Source organism: Emydura macquarii, unplaced genomic scaffold (assembly GCF_026122565.2).
Source record: "Emydura macquarii macquarii isolate MOO-44397 ecotype Brisbane River unplaced genomic scaffold, CSIRO-AGI_Emac_v2 contig_312, whole genome shotgun sequence".
In the NCBI taxonomy this organism is placed as follows: Eukaryota; Metazoa; Chordata; order Testudines; family Chelidae; genus Emydura; species Emydura macquarii.
Genome location: NW_027130449.1, coordinates 5925045 through 5951279, shown reverse-complemented (window position 1 = coordinate 5951279; position 26235 = coordinate 5925045). Strand labels below are relative to the sequence as shown.

At 48.2% G+C, this 26235-nt stretch overlaps 1 protein-coding gene across 3 annotated transcripts in view; it reads right to left on the bottom strand.

Moving 5' to 3' along the window:
- NTM (neurotrimin) overlaps positions 1–26235 on the bottom strand; it is a 631724-nt gene that overhangs the window by 240978 nt on the left and 364511 nt on the right. Inside the window, exons 1-2 of one of the 3 annotated variants that reach the window (XM_067564057.1) lie at positions 19984–20171; positions 11715–11799 (exon numbers count right to left, since the gene is read on the bottom strand). In XM_067564057.1, coding sequence (XP_067420158.1) covers positions 11715–11799; positions 19984–20008 — 110 coding nt within the window. In that variant the 5' untranslated portion in view covers positions 20009–20171. Of the gene's footprint in view, positions 1–11714; positions 11800–12182; positions 12247–19983; positions 20172–26235 lie in introns of those variants that run through there. The other 2 variants (XM_067564063.1, XM_067564047.1) reach the window with 2 other exon arrangements.

Below are 26235 nucleotides of genomic sequence, written 5' to 3'. Positions count from 1 at the left end.
CTTTCACCAGGCATGCTACGGCATTACTTCAGCAGAGGCAAGCCATCATTGTGGAACATCTCCATTTCGAGAAATCAGCAAATTCTGATATAAAAGAATATTTCATTGGCATTTCTCTGACCAGCTGTAATTCTGATAATCATTTTATATTAATGGGATCTAAGAAAAAGAGCTGATTTTCCAAAACAAGTCCAATCTTCAGAGATAAGGAAATAAAAAGCCGGGTGTATAGCATATACCATATAGTAAGTAAGGGCCAAATCCCATAGTCTGGGATTTTCAAATGTGCCTATGGGAAGTAGGTGCACAACTCCCATTACATTTTATTGAAAATTGAGTCCTAATTCCCATAGTTTCATTTGAAAATCCCAGCTGCGATCAACTCAGTAGGGGTTTCATTAAGACTGCAGAAATGCTGTTTATTGGTAATTGGCTTGAACGAAAGCCCTAGATCCAATACATCCTGAGTTTTGAACAGTTAAGGCTCAGAGCCTAGATCTGCATCAAAATTTCAAGACTAGCCGCTATCTCAATGATGGATCACCAAACAACCTTAATCTTTAGGATGATTCAAAACCTGGATTTGAATTCTGTGACTCTGCCCCACTTCTGTTATTTATACAATTTTACATCTTCTTCCACACCTCTGAGAATTAGGCTTTCCTGCCTGCTCTGTACTTATGCTTCTCATTAGAGATGCCCAGAAAACATAAGCCTGAAAAACTCTGCTGCTGCTGAATGGAGAAAGCAAAGCTGAGAAATAATGAACCCATCACAAAAAACAGACTCTAAAACCCAAACTAATGAATGTTTTGATCCTCACCGGGGCTCTGCCTGTGTCTGATAAACCAGACATAGGTGTCAGAGCCGTTTATGCTTGCAGGCTCAGAGTTGGTCAAAATCTCCCATCTCTGGAAAAAAAAAAATCAGATATTTCACCAGCTGCTTAGATGCAGTTTTATTCTTGATTTACTCTATCCTCATTGACATGCACAGCTGAACTCCCTTGTCTCTACTTCAACAAGCAGTGTCCTTTCTTTGTACGTCCCCCTGCCACACACACTAGTTACCACCTTTAGGTGCATCTCAACCCTTCACCACCTTGTCTCCATCTAGGGTGACCAGATGTCCCGATTTTATAGGGACAGTCCCGATATTTGGGGCTTTTTCTTATATAGGTGCCTATTACTCCCCCGCCCCCGTCTGGATTTTTCACACTTGTTATCTGGTCACCCTAGCTCCACTGCACCATCAATGTTTTTTTCCATAGGATGATCGGCTGCAAAGTTAACCTGACACATCGATCCTGAAATCTGCTCATCCACCTCTTTATCGAAGCACTTAAACTCCTTTTCTCTATGGCTGTTGCTTGGTAGGGACACACACCACTCATTGCAGGCTGAAGCTTCCATATAGTTAAAGGTGAGATTTGTAATACACTAATAATTTGTACATGTTCAGCATTCTAATGGATCCCCCAGCATGTGGAGGGCTTAGCCAGATTCTCAGGACATTGCACCTAAGGATATTCTGGGTCTAATCCTCCATTGCCTTGTAAAATGTCACCAAATCAGAACGGTAGCATTTCACACCCACTTCACACACATGCAATACGATCCAAGATGAAAAGCTATGTCTAGAAGGGCTGTCTGCTTGCTAGCCCGCATACAACTTATTGACTGTTTGAACATTTTAGAAAACCTAATTTTTTGCTTTGGGCCTGATCCAAAGTCCATTAAGAGTAAGAGAAAGACTCCCATGGACTTGTGTGTGTCTTGGATTGGGCCCTTTGCTAGTATAAATGTCTCTATTGCATTGATTGGATAGCATCTGTTCCCATTCCCCCTTCCCTTCACCCCCACTCCCCGTTTGACTGTATTTTTATTACAATTCTGTTCACTTTTTTTTTTAACCCAGTGATGTGATTAGAGATTAACTCATCCCCTTTTTCTAAAGAAAAATAAGGGTGGCAAACCAAAATACTAGAAATACACAAAACTGCCAAGGTTTCCTTTGTTTGTTTCTTTGAGTGGGGAGAAGAGGGAAGAACAGTTCAGCTATAGGAAGATGAAAATTCCTAGCTGGTGTAGATTGGCACAGCTCCATTGAAGTCAATAGGGTGACACTGATTTATTCCAGCTGAAGAACTAGCCCCCAGTATCTATTATTTAATACTTACATGACACAATAAATCCACATGGTACTATACAGTAAGAGAGCTGTGCCAAACAACAACGGGCTCATTGCTACAAAGGGCTTTGGCGCTGCAGAATAAGTCGACATGTGGATGGGGCACTGGGTAAGGATTCCAGTTAGAGATGGGCGTCAAGCTATCCGGGTCTTCATCCTTCACACCGCAGCTCAAAGGCACTCAGGTCTGTACAGGCGGGAGACATTTACAGAAGGTGGCCTCAGATTGGGAGTATCCTGATTTCAGGCGTGTCCATTTTGGCTTCGGCCCATCAAGAGCTCTAAGAAGAGAGCGCCACAGAATCAGTTGGCTTTGGAGCATGATTTGAAGGTGAAGACATAGGGGCCTGCCTGCATGTAGGAATGGAAGAATGTTCCACGTATGGTGGGCATTGAGGAAGAAGGTGAGTCTTGCCCACATGCTCAGGGTTTAACTGATCCTCATATTTGGGGACTGGAAGGAATTTTCCCCCAGGGCAGATTGGCAAAGGCTCTGGGGTTTTTTTGCCTTCCTCTGTAGCATGGGGCACGGCTCATTTGCTGGTGGATTCTCTGTACCTTAAAGTCCTTAAACCATGATTTGCCGATGGGAGAGCTCTCTCCTGTCAGCATAGAGTGTCTTTCACCAGGCGTGCTACGGCGTCACTTCAGCAGAGGCAAGCCATCATTGTGGAACATCTCCATTTCGGTAACTCAGTCACAGGCTAAAGGTTTATTACAGGAGTGAGTGGGTGAGGTTCCATGGCCTTCATTGTGCAGGAGGTCAGACTAGATGGTCATATTGGTCCCTTCCGACCTTAGAGTCTATAAGGCACAAAGCTGATAGGGAGTGAAGAAGACAAGAGACCACGATCTCTGGACCAGCCAAGCAGCACTTCACGACATGTCTGGGAGGGAAGGGCTTTAAATTGCCTTTGCCCCTCCCTGCTTCTAGCTTGAGACGTGCCAGACTGGTCCCCCAGTGCGAATTAAAGCTGATGTAACACTGCTCTAATCTACGCCAGTTGGCAATGCTTCCCATTGTTGTGATGGGCGCTCGACATACTTATAAAGACAGTCCCTGTCACAGAGATTATAATCAAAATAGATAAGAGAAGGGGTGAGAGAAAGGACTTATTATCCCCCCTTATACAGACAGGGACGCGAGATGCAGAGAGATTAAGTGAGTTGCCAAAGGTCATACAGGGAGTTGGGGACTTGAACCTAGATCTCTTGAGTCCCAGCCCAGCACTTTCAACACCACATCTCCAACACTCACAACCACTATGTTTAGGGATGCCTTGAGTTGCCACAGAAAAGGTTTAGCCACTTAAATGTGCAGTAAATTAATCCGCTCCAACCCATAAAATCCCAGCTCTCCTGCTTGAGTTTATGAGTCCTGGGCGCATGGGGGCAAGTTTTCCTTTGCCTCGTTTAACTGCTCATTGGAGTTCCTTCCTAGCACGGCTGCTGTTAGCGTTCCAGCAGCACTCACAACGCGCATGCACGTAGCAAGACCTCATCCCTGATCCCAACAGCTGCTTGAGCATCTATAGAACTGGCTGAACCACACACCCTCCAAAGCTGGCTTTTTTTTTTTTTAAGGATGTGTAAAATATTTGGTATGGATAGTGAAATAAATTCTAGAATTGTGACCCCCCACCTCAGCTGGAGAGGGAAAAGAATGTGTTCAACTAACTCTCATCAAGACAGACAGGCAGCTTCTAACCAAGAGAAATAATAAGCAGGACTATATGCTTGACCTATAGAACTAGAGGTTCTGGGTATGTCTATATTGCAATCATGGAGTGCGATTGCAGCTCCTTTAAACTAGCTAGCTCGGGTACTGGGTGAAGCTGCAGCAATGCAAATTTCAGCCCAGGCTGCACAAACCCACCTGGCAATCCAAGTAATTACTCGCGGGCTTGTCAGTGCCCGAGTCCATACTGCCACGGTTTCGCTGCCCCAGGACCCGCGCCCCCACGAACTGCACTCAGACCCTGGGAATGCAGTGCAGACACACTTTCAGACAAGTCCAGAGAACATGATCTACAGACAGAAAAACTACAAAGGCAAACCTTCCCCTGGCTGAGCTGGAAATTGCACTACAAAATCCATGCATATCACAATTCTTTTCATTTAAACCTGCTCCATCTCAGCCACCTCTCCCCTGTCTCTGAGATGTGCTGACATGTCGCTTTAGCAATAAACTCCTCTTACAAAAACATGTCATTGTGAGCAAAGCAATTGACTTGGAGGCTGCAAACAAGTTTCCCTTGAACAATACACACTGATAATAATGCTCCACGCTTCCACAGCCCCTTTCGAGTGAGGCGCTTAAAGTGCACCCCGAGGCCCCATAAAGTAGGTATCCCAATTTTACAGGTGAAAGGCGCAGTGATTTGGTGCACCGCAAAACAGAGCTGGGAATGGAACCCAGGAGTTCTGACTCCCAGTGCTCCCCCCCTATAATTTAGAACGATTTGGGAAGGATATCGGAGGGAATGTGTTTCTGGCTCATACACACATACACCCTTATGCAAAGGCCTTAGCAAAAAAACCTATTTAATTTTTTGGTTTGCCAGCCCCTCCCTTTCAGAGACCACAAGGGAGGGAAAAGCAGGTAGGATTTTTGTTCTTTACCGGATGAAGCTCTGAAATAAACAATTGCAGAAGGTGAAAAATACCAGGCACTGAACTTTAGGAACATCGGAATGAGATGAATATTTTATGGGAGTAGCATGCCGGGGGTCTGAGCCTTGGAGAGGAACATGAATACTGATCTACTAACAGAGATTTCGGTGGTTGTACAAGCATGCTAGGAATCAGCTGGGGCAGGAGCGGGCAGTGCTAGGGTGAATGGTGAGAGACTCAGGCTGACCCTGCCTGCATTGCCATGAAGGAGAGGTGTGAAAAGGCCCCCACACTGGTTATTATGGCTGCTGCAGCGCCCGTTCAGGGAGGGACAGAGCTCAAGGAACACATGGCGTATTGCATACAGCGCTGCAGAGTACAAAACCGTGGGATCCACTTTGTCATTCCTCATCGCTGCCCCGCTTCCAACTGCCCCATGTTGCCCTGCTCCGCCTAACACCTCCCTGGAGATGATGGCTGCCCCACTCCGCTTTCAGCAGTCTAGCTCTGCCTGCTGCCCCATGTCACCCTCCGAGCTCCACGCACCACCTGCTCGGCCCATCCACTCCCACCTGCTGCTCTCCGTCCTGCTCCATTTTCTTTCTAAAAGAATACCAATCCTTCGACGTGTGGGCCTCCTGCTGGGGGAAGGCAGGCCCAGCACTCAGATTGTCCTAAGATCTCCCTGCCCCTGGTCCTTCAGAATGACAGCCAGGGAGGAGTTTTTCTGTCCCCTGCATCCTGGCACTGGCTCTCTCAGCTCATCGATTACAAACCACTGGCAGCGGACCAAAAACCGCAGCCGAGATTTCCCGTCACTCAACCCTGGCAGCCGGCGACCGGGCCGGATTCGGAAGCTCTGCTTGGCACAGAAGAGGGGGAGATTCCAGTATTCATTTATTAGTTCAAATATTTGAAAGAGATGAGTAACACTGGACCAAGCTGAGTCCTGGTGTAAGCGGGGGCAGCTTCCCCAGAGTGAACCAAAGGGGCATGCAGCTTGGGCTGGATTTTGCATTGTGTTTCTACTAGCGGGAATGGGGGGAAAAACCCACAAGCTGTATTCTCAGCTGTGGACCAGAGGAAATGTTCAGAACAAACCCCAACACGTGAGTCAGAAGATTTGCAAGAGTTTCAGAGGAACTAAGCAAAAGTTTAGAGGAAATTTCAGCTTCTTTTCAGTTCTAGGTGAAAGCCTGATGTGGGTGAAATATCCACAGACACATGAAAGGCTCAAAAGCTGAGCAATGTCCCCAATTTGTTGTGAACCAGAAATCAGTCCCTGCTTTTGGGACATATTAAACTGGGACCATTTTCAGAGAAAACGGGCTTATTTCTGAGCTGATTCTTTCTTCGTTTAGGAAAGGGAAGTTTCATAGTAGTCTCCCTAAGTCGAAGTGAAAACAGGCATGTTTTATTTTGGAGTCAAATTGCCACTTCCCCAAAATTATTCCAGGGGCACAACATGGGGTGAAATGAATATGCAAAATGTAGCCCTGCAAAATGTTGCAAAAGGGTCCATGGAAAAAATGTGCTGCAGTTTTGCAGTGTCTTAGTGGAAACTGGGGCTTTAAACCAAACCCAGGCAAAAGTCTATTGGGATCAGCTTGGAGTTTTGGGGTTATTCAGTTCAAAGGCAAAAAGGTAGGGGGTGTATATCCACATCAAGCAAAACCAGGCCAAAAAGCATACACAACCCCTGCAAAAAAATTATCCCAGACCCACACGAACCCATGGCCTGTTTGGGGCACCAATGACGTCAGTGGGACTCTAGGGGGGTGCAAGTGTCTTCAGATGCTGATGCAATTCCAGGAGCATGGCTTAAAGTGCAGAGTGAAACTGCCAGGATGGATATTCTCTGCAGGTACTTCTCCATTGCAGCTGAGAGCATGCTTCCCAGCTCAGGCAGAGAGACACGCTGGCTTTCCATGAACTAGCATGCTAAAATAGCAGCGTGGCTGGGGATAGCACAGATGGTGGTTCAGGCTAGTTGTCCTAGTATGTATCCAGGAGTCCAGGCATGCTCCCAGCTGCAGAGAAGATGAACCCTATGGCAACAAAACAGCAGGATACAGGGCAGTGCACCCACTTGCAGAGTTTTTTCATACAGCATCTGGCACTGCCTGTGTCAGCACTTTTGGTCTAGCTAGAACTAGTAAGAGTAGAGGACAATGGAAAGGAAGATCACAGCCCTAAATTTTCCCATGACAATGAAAGGGTTAAAAGGAATTTCTGTAAGTCGCTGGCTGACTTTTTATGGAAGTGATTGTTTTAATGCTGCTGGGATGTTAATGCATTAACGATGTGTCAGGATGCCTGGGACAGGAGTCCCTTATTATTTGAAATCGAAACAATTCTCATCTCACATCAGCTTTACATTGCGGTAGCTCTGCTGACTCTCACAAAGCTACTAACTGATGTATAGCGGCTTAGGTGACATTAGAACCAAGGCCTTTGTTGTTGTTGTTGGTTTTTAACATTAACCAAACTTTTTTTCAAAGTTCCCCAAACAGACCGGACTCGGTTCAAGTTTGGGGTGAGGGTCTCAGGTTAGCTTTTCTGTGATGTGAACCTCCTCACCTGTCGTTAATACTGAATAATGTTAATAGCACCGTGTATGAGATTGTATCTTCAGGCTGGGCAGGAACTGAACCCTGAAATGGTCTTATAGCATGGGCAAAACCTGTGCTGGGCGCTCAGGGGACTGGTAATCGGCTATGGAGCGTTTCATATCTAGGGCACCAGTTTGAGGCAGTCCTTTGAGGTAATGCCCATAATTCATAACCATCTAAGGCAGTGGTTTTCGGCCTCTTCCACCTGGGACCCCATCCCAGCAGGTCCTTCTATCAAGTCCAGACCCCTTTCCTATTTAGCGACAGGGTGATCGTGACCCCTGACATCCATGATCCCCTTTAGGGGCCTAACATCCAGGGCAAGGACCCGGATCGAACGAATGATCTTTGGTATTTGTATGATGAGTTGGTTGCTATTCAGTCTGGCCACCTCTTGACAGGTGTCGATGCCGTAAAGCTAGCCTGTAATGGACCTTAGCTCGGCGTCTGTGCAGAGAGGTCAAGGACTGAATGGGGCATGGAGAATGAATTTTTCTTCAACGCCCTGGTAGAGATCATTCTATGCCAGGACTGAAGCATGCTGGCAAGGGGCAGAGTGAGGAGTTTTCCTGGTCACTACCCATGCTGTAACAGCGCTGGGGACAAAGAGTGGCCTTCAGTCTCCCTGGGGCTGTCAATCTGGCTCCTTTCACAAGCGCCGAATTCACTTCATTCTAAGGGACAGAGTCCAAGGGACAGAGTTTAAAACAGCCTCCTGCGCTAACGCACCAGAAGTGGGTGCTCACAGCACCGCTGCATGAAGGCAACTGTGGGAGTTTGGCAACATGCCATCGGGACTGCAGACAAAATAACCACCCGTGGCTATTTCCAGCAAGCAGTGCAATGGCAGGGAAGCGCAGTCTGCGTGGAGGGAGAGTGGGGATCCAGGTCTTTCCTAGCACCCCAGGGAATCTGCTGCTTCGGCTGCTAAATTATTAAACTTGCTGTTCCTTTTGCTGGTTGTGAAAGGACAAGAACAAAACTCCGGAGCCTTCTGCTTCCGTCAGACTCCTTTGCTGCAGCTTGCTGCTTTCCAAACTCAAATGGAAATCAGCTGGAAGAGAGGAAGCCTTGTTTTTGGGTCTCTCCAGGTTTTCCATTAACTTCCATGGTGCCAGGGGGATGACCCAGCTACGAGGTCAGAGGAGAAACCCACCGGTGGCGATGGCGAAGAGGAATGGCCTCACCCAGATCAGCACAGGCTTCTCTGAACAGCATTACTATTCTGAACAAGTTAACTCAAACAACAGATCAATGGTTACACATGGAGCCAGCCTTTGCCAGCAGGCTCTGGACAATGAAAGTGGGGGAAGGGGAGAGTGCAGGAGACACTCACACTTCCTTGCCTCCCCAACTTGGACATTTTTATTTCCATGCACTCTTTCCCACCCATCTGTAACCACTGCCCAGCTCAAGGTGGGCACACCCACGAGCCTCTGTGACTGCCCCAATGTGCCCACGTGAGCACTTGTGGGAACTCACCTCGGCCCAGGAGCATGCATGGGGGTGTACGCCATAGGCATGGTTTGTATGTCTATAAGCACGCCTGTGGGCATGGGCCTCTGTGAGCATACATGTGGTATGAGTAAGCAAGAGCATGAATGCCTGAGTAACGATTCCCATCATGGGACAGCAACAGGGGTAGAACCAGAACCAGCCAAAACACGGTCCTCTACCACTTGAGCGAAAAGACGAACTCTGTGAGATGGGACAGTAGTAGGCTGTTGTCTTTTATGCACAGTGAAGGGTGTTACGCCCACATGGTTTGCGTGCCCCTGGGAATGGGTGCACGAGTGTTGGTGTCTGCGGATGTCTGTCACCCGACAGTCCCTCTTTAAACTCCTACGGCGGAGGGGATCTAGAGAGCTGACCTCAGCAAAGCGCACTGCCGTTCTGGGGCGCTGGCTAAACGCATTCAGCCCTGCTGCTGCTGCCTGCTAAACCGAACCCACGTTTCCTGCGGCTCCGTTGCGGCCCACGTGCGTGTAGGGATTGTCACTCTTCCCGACAGGCCTCGTTCATAAAAAGGGAAACGTCGCGGCTGCTGACTCACCCTGTTGTTCCTTTGTTCTAAGCTGACACCATAGGCCCACTGGCAGTGGAGTACGTCTCGACCTGCCCCCACAAGCACAGGCTCACATTAGAACAAAGTGAGCAGGATACTGCCAGAACTCCGCCCCCCCCCCAGTCGGACCTGGCTCAGGTCTCCTTCCCTTTGAGTAACCTGGGGGTGGGAGGGAGGGAACCGGGGTGTCAGTCAATGCCAACTCCCTGCATCCATATCCCATTGCCCGCTTTGCTGCCTGGTGCCCACATTCCCCTGCCAGCCCCGACACTTGGCACCCACGTTCCTGTGCATTTTGCAGGCAGGCTGGTCACAAAGGAAGGAATGGGCTCTGGACACTGCGCATGGCTCCTCATGATGGGGGTCAGGATAGGTCATGGGCAGCCTCCCCCCAAAGAGCTCAGCATGCTGAGTCACCCCCTGTTTTTCCATTACTGGGCACCCCCCCACACACAGCCAGGCTAATGCAGATCACATCTGAGAGACAACCACACTTCTCTTCTGTTCCTGGGATCCCCGGAAACCAGGAATCCTGCAGAGAGTGAGCAAGTGCATGGCTAGGAGGGACTCGACAGCAACACAGCTAGAGGGGACAGATGAGTGGAACCTGCGAGGTGTGGTCTTTACATGGGCCCTGTGCTTGTGTTTCCAGGGGCAGAACATGGCCCTAATCAGATTTCCTTTCCCTGCACCACCTCACAAGAGACATTCATCCAGCATCCTATGGCCTCTCCCCACAGCCAGCCTCACTTTTTGCCCACCCTTGGCATTGCTCCACTCACTGACGCAGACAAACAGGAGAGTTTACATTTTGCCCGCTCCACCCCTTTGGCCACGCAGACGTTAATGTAGTGACTGTGCAATATGCGGCCTCTGAAAAGTCCCTCCTGAGCATCAGAGTTTTAATGGCCAATTCTGAAGCTTGTAATTAAAACCAAGAATTTGGGGGGGAGGGGAAGAAAGCAAGATTCTGGTCATCAGAGACAGAAGAAACCTGCCAGATGATCGTGTCCATCTGCTGCCAGAGGAGGAATGGGTGTCTGGGTAAAGGACGTCCCAGATATTGCATTGATTGCGATCTGAGACATCATCCCTTGAACAAAGCTCATCTCTTCCCTTTAAACAGCCCCCCAGCATTGCTAACAGAGGAGGAGGGAAATACTCTAACTGTATCATTCACACCTTCTAATGCTCCAAAGAGTTAATGCCTGCAGGGAGTGGATCCCCCCCCCCCATGCTGGAGCATGCACGCAATGGGATTTTAATGAGCAGTTCTGCAGGCGATGTACACTGGCGTTTGCACCAATTGACACCCTTCCCATATTGACATTTTATTGCTGCTCCTCATTCTGCCCCTCTCATCCCAAGAAGAGCCTGTTTCTGGGTCTCACCACATGCCTGCCGGTGCCTACAAACCAAGCAGGGAACTCAAACTTCAGGGATGATTTACACTTTGCGAACACACAGCCCCAGCCAGGGGCTGATTGGGCTTATTGAAGAAGCGTGAAGGCATCTTTAACAGCAACATCAGCCCCAGGTGATCAGTTGCAGGGGACCAGATCTGTCCCATTCCCAAAACACAGGCACACACAAGTCCACATATTCTACGTAGACAAAGTGATCGCAGAGATGCCAGAACCTTAAACACCACGCTGGCGATCCAACCTGAGACTGGCACAGAGGCGTACAGATCAATTCACTCTCCGCTGCCCTTTCAGTAACTTTAAGGAAGGGAACTAGGGTGTCAGATAATGTCAGTTCCCTGCCTGGCATCCAGATCTCCCTGCCAGCTTCCCTGCCTGGCAGCTATATTTGCCTGCCTGACCCCTGCATTCCAGTGCCAGCGGAGTACTAGAATTTGTCCTCTTCATTCCTTTGCAGACACCACGGCGCTCTCTGCACAGACAGACACTTCCCTACATCAGCAAGCCCACCCTCCCTCCCTCCCCACTCTCACCCCACTGGACCCAAACTCAGGAGCCCCAGACCCAGCGTCGCACTTTCTTCCCCGACTCGGGGGTCTCACCCGGCCCCACTCACGACAAACCCTCTCAGCCTGTTTTTACACCAGGAACGGTCAGAGCCGGGGCTCAGCAGCTGCCGCCCCTGTCGCCATGTGGCATCAAAAGCCCCTGGCCCAGCAGGCTGGTTCCACTCCTGCACGGCCCCTCCTGGCACGCATCGCCCACAGAACGAGAGCCCTGTAGATACCCCGAAAAAACATCTGCTCCTACCTGAGAGTGGCGCTTTCCCCTTGTCTGACGGTCACGTTGTCCATAGCTTTGGGGAAGGTGGCATCTCCGCTGCGCACGGGCACTCCTGCGGGCACAAGGAAGAGCAGCCTGAGACAGAGGACGATGAGGCACCTCCAGGGCACGACTAAGCACCCACCGACCCCCATCCTGGGCAGCAGGGACTTTCCAAAAGGCAAAAAACACACCCCACAAGGCAACCAGGAGAAAGGGGGGGACCAAACAAACAGGGTGGGAGCGCCGGGCTGACACCGAGCTCCTTGGAGAGTAGCAGAGCCCCTGGAAATCCAGCCGCAGAGAACCGAGCCTCCTGCCGAGCATCCAGAGGGAGTCCCTGGTATTCCTTGGGCGAGGGAGGAGGAAGGGAGAACCGGGGCGGAGGAGGGAAGGCAGCGAAGGCGCTGGGTGCTTCACACGCCGGCTCTTCCCAGGAATAGTTCGGAGTCTCACTTTGCCCAGGCGCGGCCCCCCCCAGCGATCTCTGTCCCGAGCGGTCTAAGCTCCCATCGCCGGGGGCTCGGGGGACGGTCTCCCCCAGCAGCAGAGAGGAAGCAACGAGCCGGGGCACCACGATCCCAGCCGCAGCTCCTCCGCTGTTAACTTCTGCGCAGCGGGGCGGGGGCGGGGGGTCACACACGCTCCAGCCGCCCCGGCGCTGCTCCGATCTCCCCGGCCGGCAGCTCGGGAAGGGCGAGGGGCCCGGGGAAGGAGCCCGGCTCTGCTCAGCGAGGGGAGGAGGCGGCCGGGGGCAGGCGAGAGGCTGGCCGGAGCGGTGCGCAGGAGCCGGCGGCTGGCCCCACTCTCAGCATCCCAGCTGCGCTCTGCCTCCCGGCCGGGAGCATCTCCTCGGAGCTCGCGCACACACGCGCTGACATCCCGGGGTTGTCATGGCAGCGACTCCATCACTGACCGGCGCTCGGGCTCCGGCACAGCCCCACGGAGCCGCCCAGAGCCAGCGCCCCGAGCGGCGGGGCTCGCCCGCTTTAACCCTGCACGCGCCGGGCCGCATTCAACCCCCGCCTCCCCAGCCCTGAGGAAACAAGCTCGCCTTCCCCCGGCAAACCCCTGCACTGATGCTGAACGCGTTGCCTCTTCTAAAGCATCCCTCCCCTTCCAGGGGATCGCCAAGCCAATCGCAGACAGCCCAGGGGAGCCTCTGAAGGGATTATTATCCACTTTCCAGATGGGGAAACTGAGGCACAGAGAGGCAAGTCCCATGCTCAAGGTCACAGCGTGAGGCAGTAGAAGAAATGGGAAATGAACCCAGGAGTCTGGGCTCCCAGTCCTGCGTGCTAGCCATGACACCCCCCTTCCTAACATGGGTCATCGGTGGCTAGGTGGGCGACACATTCTTACAGGGCAACTAGTTTAATCCCTACATAATTTTTATCAGTTCATAATTTAGGAAACATTGCAGGTGCTTATGCCTGGGAATTTTTCCCTCCCTCCACTTGCTGCTCACTGTGTGACCATCTCTATGCAGAATTTCACACAGGTAAAAGGTGCCCGATAGTCCTTTATTTAGCCAAACAGGTGCAGTGCTGACAGCCGAAGTGCAAGCTTTCCTTTAGTCTCCCACTATAGCTTAGTGTGAAGCCTGTAGCCAGGAACTGTAACCGCTCCTTGGGTGTCTCTGCGAATAGGGCTGGCAGCTTGGGTCAGATTTTCAGAGGTGCTGAGCACACAGGACTCCTCCTGAAGTCAGGGGGAGCTGATCTGAGACTTCCCAATTCATTTCAAATAGGGCACCCACGAGCTGTTAGACAGCACCAATGTTTATTTCATTACTGCCAACCTGAGCTGGATTCAAGCTGGTGACCTAGATGTGAAGGGATCCATAGCCCATTACTAATCCCCTGAGTCTTCCAATCCCCTGTAAACTACTATTTAATTCACTAACTGTGCTATTTAATTTCTCAAACATTATGAGATATGTCGGGGACAGAAGACACTATCAAATAAAGCTTTATTATTATTATTATTGAGCATGCTCATGGGTCACAAGAGAAGGGGATTGCTTTGTCAGTCTCTTTCACTCCTTCCTATTCCACTTCTTATTTTATGATTGTTTGCTCTGAATTTAGCATTGATAGAAGGTATTGGATTGACAATCCTAGAGGCAGAAGTCATATTTATCCACAGCTTCCTCATTTCTAGAACAGACTCCCAACAGAAGGAGGGGGGCAAACAACCCAACTAGGTTTAAGATAGAACTAGATATGTTTTTGATGGGGATTCTATGATGGGGTTGCCTGTGATAGCAGGGGACGGGACCACATGACTCAGGAAGTCCCTCCAGTTATGTTCTCAGCATACATACAACAAAGTTAGCTAAAAACATAAAATACTTGGGCTGGAAGGTTGCAATGTAACACTACTTTATTTCTTAGACTTCTGCATGATCATGCACACAGGACCCCCTCCCCCCCCCAAAAAAGAGCAGGCTGCTCCTTAAACCAGAGGCACACAATTCACCCCACCTTACTGTCTCCCTGCAGACTGACTGCTGAGACACCAGATCACATGCTTCCCTACAGAGGCGTCTAGCCTGCAAGCAGGCTCAGGAAAACCCTTAGGATTTAAAGTGAGAGCATGGTGTATTGACAGCACATATTCCAGCCCTATGTTCCTATTTTGCCCCTCCTGCACGAGGAGTTCAGTGTCGGTGGTCCATTCGGTCCTTATGTCCGCCAACAAAGGGTTAAACTGACTAAGTTTATTCTTACCTCTATTGTTGCAATGCCCCAGCAAGGATTTGCCATCCCAGGGCACCTCATCATACAAAACAGAGTAGAATATGCACATAAAACAGTGTGGAGACTTTCCCACTAGGAAGCAACCCGAGAACAACTGCTCATTTCACACAGACCTTTCCAGTTCTCCACCAGGTTTCCCATGACCTAGCGGTTGGTAAGAGACCCTTCTCCTTTAGCAGCAAAAAAGATACTCTTAACAGCTATTCAGCTAGTCCCTCTCTGATGGGTTGCCAATGGACATGGAGCTGTGCTGTGTTCTAAGTTAGTGGGTGCTCCTTAAATCAAAGGTTCTAAGGGCTTGCCTATACGGGGAAGTGTTTTCAGGTAGAACCCCTCCACGTGGACACTGTTATTCCAGTATAAATAAAAAAACCATGAGATTTATTGATCACTTGCGTGTTGCACCAACACTCACTAGGACTCCCCAAGTCCCACCACAGCACATGCTGGGTTCAGTGTAAATCATAGGATGGATTCTCTGGTTGTTCCCAAGTGCTTGGTGGGTGTCTGGTGGGAAACTTTTCCTGCCATCTTTCAGACCCCACTAGTACAAAGGGATAGTCCGCACAGGAGCACTAGCTCTCCTTCACCTGCCCCACTCCCTTCCTCCTCTAGGAGCCATCTGTGACATCAGCCTGTCCTTCCTTCTCATGCAGCCTTCAAGTCACTTCTCCCAGCAGATTTCGACAAAGCAAGGAATGACTCCCACACGAAAAGGGCGGGGATAGGAAACAGTGAGTGAGGCTGTCAATTGTCAGAATCAAATCTGCCTCTCATGGAATTAAACATTAAATGTGCCATTTTCTAAACACACCACCATCCTCCCTGGGGGATCTTTCCACAGGCCAGGCTAGCAGGCTCTCTGCAGCAACCTCCCTCCCCGTTTAATATACAAGAATGGTGTTGGAAGCAATCATGTTTTGGGAGCTGGGGATGAAAGGCACGTTGAAGAGTCTGGATTGGGGGGATATGAGAAAGATCTGAACAGCATATAAAGAGAAATCAATTCAGCTACAGGAGCAGAAGAGCTGGAGCCTCTCCTCCACCAGTTCAGACCAATGAAAAGCTCCTCACCGTGCAGGATACCAAGCAGCAAAAGTTTCAATGAAATGAAAGAAGCACTGGGTGACTGGGGCACAATTTCCTTGGCTGCTCCATGACGCTGTGATTGGGTGAAGCATATAGCAGCATAGTCCAGTGGTTAGGGTGTTAACCTGGGAGACCCTGGATCAAATTCCTTGCTTCACCACAGACTTCCCTTTTGCTCTTGGGCAAGTCATCTAGTTTCTATGTGCCTCAGTTCCCCATCTGTACAATGGGGATAATAGCACAGTTCTCTTTCAGAGAATTGCAGTGAGGGTATATGAAGTAATTACAAGGGGCTCAGACTCTATGATAATGGGGGCACTATGTAGATAGACAGAATAGAGTGAAGTGGGGCAGGGTTACTTAGCAATAGGAGATTGTCAATGCTCTGATGATTTTAAGTAATTTCCCCCATAAATCTTGCCTGCGCATACCAAGTCCTACTGACCCCCACTCCTCTTCCCCATCTCTCCCTCTTGCACATTTACAATGTACAAACGAATCAGCTGGCACAGCTCGTCCCCTCTCTGATAGCCGCAATTGGTTCAGATTTTAAAAATATCTATAGACAGTAAACACATGCATGCAAACAGCCAAGAGAAAAAGACATCCAGATTCCTTTTAATAACTCTGCGGCTCCAGGAGTGGAGGAGCCAGCCGCTGAGTCCAGCTGCGACAGTGCAGCAGCAGAAGAGAGAAAGCTTTGTAGCATCCTCTCGGGACCTGAGAAATCATTTTACTTTGCTGGATTTGGACCACGACAGAAGGCCAGGGGCTGGTATACAGGGGGAAAGTGCTTGCAGACTGCCACCCTGCTGAACAGGGATGTGGCATCTATTCTGATCTCTCACAGCTTTCTTAATACTCCAATAAAGGTCTGTTTTCCTTGTGCCTGCCCAGGGCAAACATGGAAAGAAAAATATCCCCAACGTGTTCCTTCTTTCTAATACGGTTATATGCCCCCCTCTCCTGGCAGAGACCATAAACAGGGAGTGCAGGAGGACCAGCAAAGAAAGGCACAAGCTGGTAAGGAGAAGGCTAGCTAAGAGTATTGGTGAGGGGAAAAATAGAGAGAGATTTAAAGACAACCTAACTTGGGATAGTATTTTCCCTTGGATTATCAGAAATTGTAGGGAAGGGGGTTTTATCCACTGGTGAACCTAGGAAAGGGGAAGGGGCAGGAGAAGCAATAGCCCATAGGTCTAGTCTACAGAGAAATCTCCATGGAGAGCTGGAAGGAGATTGCAAGATTCTTGGGCTTGTGTCACAGGCAGAGTGATCGGGAGCTTTAAGAGTCTGGATACGGTGTGGAGAAGCAAGCTTGAAAACCTGGATGTGTCAGTGAAGCAAAGTGCTTTTGAATGGATATTTACTCTTCATTTTTTTGAGAGAGAAATTGGACAGAAACAGTGCAAAACTCAGAGGAGGCAAGATTGGACAGGCAGAAAGTGCAAAATTCAGTGGTTCATAAGGACTCATGTAAATATCTTTCTGCCCTTGACTCACATGGCCCCTTCACAGTTCTGCTATGACCTTCAACTTGAAGCAAATAAATTTGCATGCAAACAAACCCCTAAACTCACAGCAAAACTCAATAAAATCTTCGAAGTTCCACCTGTATTAGCTTCCCCAGGTGGTTCTGATGCAAAAAATGGCCCCTGGTTCTCCTGAAAGGTTTGTGAGCTTTCAACACACACAAGCTGAATTTCCGGGGTGGGGGGGAGGAGGGGAGGGATTAGCAAAACTAAAATCAAGTCTGAACAAAGTCTCCAGATCTGACCACTCCTGAACTTTGAGGAGCTTTGGATTGGGTTCCCAGATGCAAAAATATGCAGCCAAAGTTTTTCTGTCAATTTGCAGTTAAGGGCTGCCTGTCAGTCAACTGAAGCCAGGTCAATTTCATGTTTTTTCAGTTTTGCTGCAGACATTTTAATGTTTAACTTACATGTGGATGTGTGTAGGAAACCGTTGATATATAGGTACACACACAATGAAAGCATCGAACACTACACAGAAAATATATATCCAACATGGAAGAATTTCATTTCAGATAAAATTTCACATGCAGAAATTCTGGATATATTCAATTTATACGGCTAAATGAGCAACATTTTGCATTCATTTACAGATTCTTTTATGTGGAAAGAGCTCAGATACTACAGTGAGCAGCAGCAGCATAAAACCCGATGATGGATGGACACGGATACAAATGTGAAATTGCCAAATCTCATCTGAAACGTAATTTATCCAAAATTCATCCCTAATAGCCACTGTAACAATACCCTAAACATACACACACAATTATTGCACCAACCTCTTTCATGTCATCATGACACAGGACACACTGATTCATTTTTTCCATTGAACAGTGGTCCCATTAGGAAACAGTGATCGCACATGTTACAGGACTGGGATCCTTTCAGAACCCTCACCTCCCCCAGAGGAATTCATTGCGTGGCCAGAGATGATGCTCATGGATGGTCCACTGCAACTCTCTGCTGTGGCAGATCTCAGAGGTTCCCAAATAATTATAGTTAATTCCCTAACAAACCCCCCCACCCTCACTCCGGCTCTACCCAAGGAGCGATTCACTTTCCCATCCACTCTTTCGTTGTTTTTTTTTAAACCCCTGCCTGTAATTTCCCATCACAGCCTGGGTTCTTGAAAACTAACGTGAAAATGTGACTTACCCACACTCCTCCCCCTTCATGTCTCTCAATCCCCAGGTCCCCCAAACCCTGAAATTGCTCCAGCTCTTGTCTGGCTAATGCTTTCTGGGAGCTGCCCCAAATAATTGTTTGATTTAGACTCAGCAGTAGCAGCAGCAGCTGCTGTCACATTTGAAGAGGAGCAATGATTATTAGCAACATATTTATTGAGTTTAAAAAACATAATACAAAAGGCTCCGTTAATCCCCCAATAAAAACGCAGTTAATATTTAACTGGCATTTATTTAAACTTACAGTAACTGTCCTATTAAATTTAAATTAACTGCGCATTTGGGAGCCTTCCCCTAAAGCCTAGCTGGGACTCACTGCTCCCATCCTTCTCCTCCCTGCACTTTACACTAGGCGCCTGGCCATAAAAAGAACATTTCCTTTGCCCTTTAAAAAGCTAGTGAGTTTGGGGCTGGTTTTGTCTCCCTCACCCCTCCTCTGCTCTGCTCTGATGTCTGGGTCTTATTTTAAAATGGAACTGAGCTCATCCTGGGCTGGAAAGAGGGTTTTTGGAGGCTGAGTTAAGAGCCTGATTTTGCAGCCTTTTGCTCAAACAAATAAAACCCACCGAAAGCCACGGGGGCTGCTTGGGTGTGTAGGGAATAGCCATGTCCTTAAAAATTGCAGGATTGGGTCCAAATGAGACAGATCCTACCCTGTAGCAGACAGCTGTCTTAGGTGGCCAATGGATGATTCCCCTTCCCTGTGAGAAACCGGAGGTGGTCTGTAGCTATCCTGAACCATCTCCCTTCAGCCCAAGCATGGGCAATGTCACTAGGGGTAAACCCTTGGAGCTTGGTGGCCACCCAGCTGCTATAACAGCTCCATGTTGCTGGGGCAGATTACAGCAATCTTTAGGCTGCTCTGATGTATTATGAACTGAACAGACAGGTCCAGGGCATGGGCTCAGAGGGAGAGGGGGGTGCACAACTGCCTTAGAGGTACTCTTTGCATCTTCCCGCTAGCCTGATTCCAAGCATTTGAGCCTCATGGGAGAATCAGGGCCCAAATAGCTGTTTTGCTCTCTTACATTTACCCAGCAAACACAAATAATTATTTTATTTACATAGTGCCATAGCTGTACATATCCCTTTAGTATTTATATAGGGAGTCCAAAGAAGTTATCTTGGAAATCCACAACAGCAGGGATATAGTGGAGGTTATTAAACCCAAATTGATCTTTGCTCCCCTGAGCACGAATCAATATTATTTTTATATCCATCTGTTTCTTGTGGCATTGTTGGGAACTTAGTTTGTTACCGTAACACTTAAAAAGTCATTGCACAGTCACACACTGCTTCCTCGCTTCTATTTGATCAGGCTCAGCCAGAGACATCTATTGGTGTCAGATAAAAGCATTCCATCAGCCATCTAATAGTATTTTATAAGCATATGGCATTAACCCAGGACTCTACCATTCAGTCCAGTCTGAATTTTAATAGGGATGTAGGAGGAAAAAAAGCTGAGTAGACTAAAATAAAACTAGGCCTGAATCTTCATCTAAAACATTTGTGAGCTTCAGAGAAGTTTGATTAAACTTGAAAAATTCAAACAAAAAGTTTCCAGTTGGGTGGTTTTATTATTCTTTTGCCATATACTTAAGACTGTGAATTCTCTGGGGGTAATAAGTGTCTTTTTCATTACAAGTCTTTACAAAACCTCATCCAACGGAGCCCAGCAGCAGCAGCTTACCAGATCCAGCTTCAATCGCCTCCATTTTTCTCCAGGGGATCAAACTACACACTGCGAAGGCTTTCTCACTAAGTCTGCACCTTCATGGAGTCTGGGATATTAACGTAAACTGTAGAACCACACAAAAATCTCCAGCCAGCTCCTGCTCTCTACACATTTAGATTCCCCAGTCCCCCACCTGAGAACAAAGGCAAATCTTTCTCTAAAGTGCAGCTCAGACAATCCTCCTCTTCCTTTGAATCCCTTCCCTCTGACTGCTATCACGCTGCCCTTATATCCCTAGTCACATGCTCTCATCATAGGACACCTGGACTGAGACAAACTAGTCACAGGTGAGGCTCAACCCAGGACTTCCTTAAAGAGCTAGCTACACGGGGATAGGCCCCAACTTTTAGGCATTTTGACAAAGGCAAAAGATTGGGTTAAAAAAATGACCAGGGAAGGTGGCAGCTGGAGGTACTTTTTTATAAACTACAGCCCTGTGCTTAGGACACTCAGCCGGGAAATGGGAGAGCCAGCTTCAATTCCGTCTGCCTGAGGTGGAGAAATAAATTGGCCTTGGTTGTCCCTAGGGGTGACCAGATGTCCCGATTTTATAGGGACAGTCCCAATATTTGGGGCTTTTTCTTATATAGGCACCTATTACCTCCCCCCCCTCCTGTCCTGATTTTTCACATTTGCTATCTGGTCACCCTAGTAGCTGTCCCCCATTGCAGGCGAGGGTCTGATCTGCAAAGCTATGGTACAGTCTGGTGTGCAGCTCTCCCAGTCTCTCCTCTGGAAGCTGTTCCATTTTATATAAATAACTAAAGCATCATTAGAGCAGCAACTTGAAATCAGGTCTCCCACTGCCTAGCTGAGCGCCAGGCTATCTGGTTATTCTTATCATCAGTCTCTGACCACACAACTGTCCATTGTCAATCACAGGGGCAATTTATCATCATTGATGATGACTATGAATAGTTCTTGGGCCAGGAAGAGTCAGACTGATTCGACAGCCTGGAAGTTAAAGTATGCCAGCTAAGATATGGCAGATCCCAGGCCCTCAGTGACTCTTTTATTACTGACAAAAAGTAGAACAGCTTTCACAAGAGAGACTGAGAAAGCCCCACTCCAGAATATGACCACAGCACGCAGAGGGAAGAATTGAACGTAGGATTCCCCCATCCCAGGTGAGTGCCCTAACCTCTGGGCTAAAGCTTCCAAGGGATGAAATACCTCCTCTGCCTCCAGCTCTTTCAAGAATTCAGGTTTTGCTTTTGTCAAAATGCCTGAAAAAGTAAATGAATTTGGTTTCGGACCAAACAAAACATTCTGTTTCAATGTTACCAAAATATTGACTTGAAATGTTGTTGTCTTTTTGATTCACTGAAAAATTTCTGGGGAAAAAGTCATTTTCTGTTCAACCTGAACCATTTTTTCCCCCACCCAGAATTGCCAGTGAACCAAAAAAAATCCAATATTCACCCAGCTCTGCTCCCGGATGCTCCTCCCAGACCAAATCTATATCTTTTTATGAGGCTCATGCTTCGTTAATCTTAAGGTAACAGTGCTTCATTTCACAAGGCACCAAGGCAGCCAAATGACTCACTCTGAGTAACAAAAGTAGAGCTCGCCACTGTCATAAAGAGTCAGTTTTAGTTTTGTTGCCAGCCTACTGACCCTCACAGCATTCCCCCTCCAAGAATAATATTAATAATAACCATGCTATTAAGCAAGATTCTGGATTTGAAGCTGAAAATTTTGAGAAATGGTCTCATAAATTAAATTCCCAGGGTACCATCTTTGAGAGTTAAAAGGCAAAGTCGCCTCTGAATTCTGGGCATTGAGCATAATTACATGAAAATTGACAAGGCACAAATGCCAAGAATTCTGTTAACCTTTAATATCTCGAAAAAACTCTCTCCTTGTAATTATCTCTTTCCTTTGTCTTAAATGTTACTGATGAATATTTAGTGGGAAACGCAAATAAAAGGAGGCTGAGGGGTGATGGAAACTGGAGACCTGTATAGAATAGCACTACAAACTTTTGTGACTTGAGACTGGCTCTCACAAAGAACTCAGATCTGAATGTAGATGCAGTGCAGATTGTGAACCATGCTCAGACCCTGGATTACGCAGGCTGAAAGTTGGGGGCAGATCCCTGTGCCCATATGCAGACCTCGATTGTTTCGATAGGGGGCTGCCCATATGGAGCAATTTGCGGGATGTGGGCCTTGGTATCTTGGCTCTGTCGTCACAGCAGATTGAAGCAAGCCCATAATTCAAACACCCCTGAGCTTTCTTTCCTCTCTGATCATTCATACAGATTCAGCTCCACTCCCATCAATGGCACAGAGAAACATTCATACTTTGTGGTACTTTTCCAAATGCACCTCAGCTAGGAACTGCTGCAGGTTCTCACCTTTCCAGGTATAAAACAACACCTCCCCAAGAAAAAAACATCTCCCTAGGACTGGAAATGGCACTGGCCTTCTCACTGAACACTGAGCCAGCATGGAAGGAAGACGATTGTCTCCTGGTGGGAATTGCATTAATACCTGCCACTGCACTGGCATTTCCCCTTATAATGATGATAAATGTGCGCAGAGAACAAGGGGAGTTCTCAGCACCACTTCCTCTCGGTGAAGTGGAATTAGAAGCTGCTGCTCTTTTGCAATGTAGGACCATTTGCCAGAATCCACAGAGGTTATTACTGGGGAGGGGCAGAGGAAAGCAGCACCTGAGGATCGCAAACAAGAGACATTCGAAACCTCAGTTACCAGGAAGGGTGGCAGACACCGGGTACCCTTCTCCCTTCAGTGGGATGCTGTTATGAAGATCAGTTTGGGCAACTCCCCTCTGTAAGCACTACATCTGACTGACTCCTGCATGCAGATCCATGGGAAAAACCACCAACCTTCCCAATCAGGTGTGCATGCAGAAAACACAGCTCCATCCTGCTAGGACAATGTGGGCTCTAACTGGTATTTCAAGGCCAAAGCAGGTCCAGCCAGGTGATAACTGGGTGCAGCTGGAACATTTTTGACCTGCAGCCCAGTGGCACCGGGAAAGGAAAGCAGCAGCCCTTTTCTGACTTTGCAAACATCATAGGAATAATCTTCAGCCTGAGCCTTCCAGCTGATCGACCCACTGATTAGAATGAGCAAGGGGCAACCAACAGCAACAACAGGGAATGCCATGAAGGATAGGGTCAGTTTCCATTGCAATCCTGGGGTATGACTGCAGCTCCAGTAGACATATGCTAGATAACTTGGATCTCAGAGCAGTGAAGCCACTGCAACACGCGCTTCAGGGTGGGCTGTACAAACCCACCTGGACCTCTGGCCAGTTACTCACAGGCAGGCCTGTGCTGTTACAGTCTCACTACTCCAACACCCACGCTAGCTGAATCAAAACTAGCTCAGGTATATCTACAGGAGCGCCAGTAACACCCCGTGATTGCAGTGTAAACATACCCATAGTAGAACTGGGCGAAAAAAGGTCATTCAATTTCATGGAGGAGTTCAATATCTGGTTTCAGTCCGATTTGGAACAAGACCCCAAATGTTGAAATTCTCCTTGAGAGGGAACAGAGCCCCGGCTCTAAGCACTGGACTTTGGAAGCCCTGGGGGGCTCAACTCCAGACAGTCTGGCTGCTGGGCTACGCCATAGCCGTCAACCCTGGAGTGCCCGACTCTGAGTCAGGCCGTCAGGTAGGCTCCCGAGGAAGCGGGCAGGCAAAGTGGTAGGAAACCAGGTGGCTGGAACGTTGTTGAAATCAAACCAGCGTCACAAAGCTTTTCAATGTAGACAAATTGACAAATTCCCCCCAAAATGTTTCATTCTAATTTTACTGAGCTGCGCTAAATGATAATGAAGGGCCCCGACGCACATACTTAGTCTGACTCATGTGTGTAGAGTAGGAAGGACGATCTTGGATTAAGACACTGGACTGAGGGTAAGAAGCTCTGGATTCAATTCCTACCTCTGCCACGGTCTGTGTGACCTTGGGTGAGTCACTTCATGTCTAAGTACCTCGATTTCCCATTGGTAAAACGATTCTTGCCAGACTTCTTTTCTCTAACCCTTTATCTGTCTTGTCTGTTTAGATTGTACAGGGACTGCCTCTCGCTGTATGTAAACTGAAATACAAGTAAGGTGAGAATAATCAGCCCGTGTAGGATCTGAAGCAAAAGGTGATGCTCCCAACCTATGCGTGACTGCCTTAGTGTCACTGTGAGAGTGACTCTGCACTGGGAGAGAACCGCTCAGGTTGGATAAGAATTAACTCAGCCTTTGACCCAAGACTCTACACTCGGAGCCAGGGGTGTGACTGCCAGCTCGCCCGGACATACTCACGCTAGCTCTTCTCCCGCCACTAGTGTGCTAAAAATAGCAACGTAGTCCTGGCGGCATGGGCAGCAGTGAGTGGTGGCGTGGGCTAGCCCCTTTGAACACAAATCTGCCTGGATGCCGTGGGTCTGTAGTCGGGTGGCTAGCCAGGGCTTGGCTTGTAGCGCCAAGTGTACATGTCTCCTAAGTCACACTCCTTTGTTCCAGTAGGGTCAACGCCAACGGGGGCATTTATTCCAAAAGGACAAGAGAGGCAATGCAATAAAACAGGTTAGATCATTACGCACGACACTCGCTCTGCCCAATAAAGGTGTGAGGAACTAGCTCAGCAATTACACAGAAAGGAAAAACATGTCCAAAGCCTGGAGTGCAGACATTCAGAAACGTCTTCCAGGAATTACCCTGCACTGAACCTAGTTAGTTCTGACCTCAGTGCATGGCAGATGCTTGCTCTCTTTGTCTGTCTTAAAATGGAGAGAGCTTTCTAGTCTCCAAGCTGCTTTTATGTTCCTGTAAAGGGTTATAAAAGCTGTCTTTATATTCCAATAAAGTGATATAAAAACAACCTTTTTTGCAGTTCAATAAAAGTGGTTAACTTTTCCCCTCCATTAACGTTCGTTTCTGCAGTGATGTCGGCACACACGGGCTGTTGCCAGGGGCTGGAGGCAGGCAATGCTACGTGAGAGGCCACTCTAGTGGCATTTACACCCTGGAGGCCTTGCAAAGAAGCAAAGCAGTGAAGCTGAATTTGTGAGCAGTGACAGGATGAGGACTTCCAAGCCAAAGCAGAAGGCGGAGGTGTGCGTAACGATGGGGGAGACAGGTTGCCATGCAGACACAAATGGCTGCAGAAACAAGACACACACAAAGCAACTGGTCCTGCAGAGAGATGTCTTCTTTTGTCAATCGTTTGCTCCAGGGAGTAAGATCCTCCATCCTTAAAACAGGCACTGTGCACAAATAGGAGATGTGCTGTGGCTTAAAAAGATGAAAACGAAGCTGGACAATACACTGCACTGGCGGGGAGAGATGGACTAGGTAATCCAACAGAGCTTTGGTATCTCCGATTTCTGAGAGTCGTAGCCTGGAATCCTTACTAAGGCAAAACTTCTCTTTAAGTCAGTGGGGACTCAGCCTCAGCAAGGACTGAGAAAGTTCCTCAAGAGTTGGCACTATGGCTGACAAGATGCCTAATGAATTGTCTAGTCGATAGGATGCTCGACTGGAACTAAGATGACCTAGATTCTAGTCCTGATTCTGCCACTCGCTTGCTGTGTTACCTTCCCCTCCTCACGCCCTTTGTCTGTCACATCCATATAGATTTTAAGATCTTTGCAGATAGAATTGTCCCTTTCTATATGTCTATATGCCTAGCACAACGGGGCCCCGATCTCAGTCAAAGCCTCTAGACCTCGCAGCCATTATGATGTGCTGTGTCTAACCAGTCTCTGTGACCATCTACCACCCTCTCGAGGGATTCAAACAGGGAGGTTTATTATTTGCACAGCAGCTTCGGCAAGGTTAGCATAGCTCATGTGAATCAATCTGGTTTAGTTTTCATACATCAGTCATCCCCAGCACTAGCAAAATGAAGGGCTGGAGGGTTTCTGGCAGCAGAATACAGACTAGAGACACACGTTTATTGGTGAGGATCTATTATCAAGCAGGAAGCTCTATAGGGCTGGGATGAAGGCAGAAGTTGCTACACAGACCTGGGTTCATAAACAAGGCACACGTTACATGCACAGCTAACAAGAGAGGAGATATAAATCCAGTAGCAAGGGACTTGGAGCCTTCCCACTCTGAAGAGTTTCTCCCCATGCCCCAAACATATCTCCACCCCTCATAAATCACACCCCCCATTTACACACACGCACACACACCAGCAATCACAATTTTTTCTGTAACAGCAAATC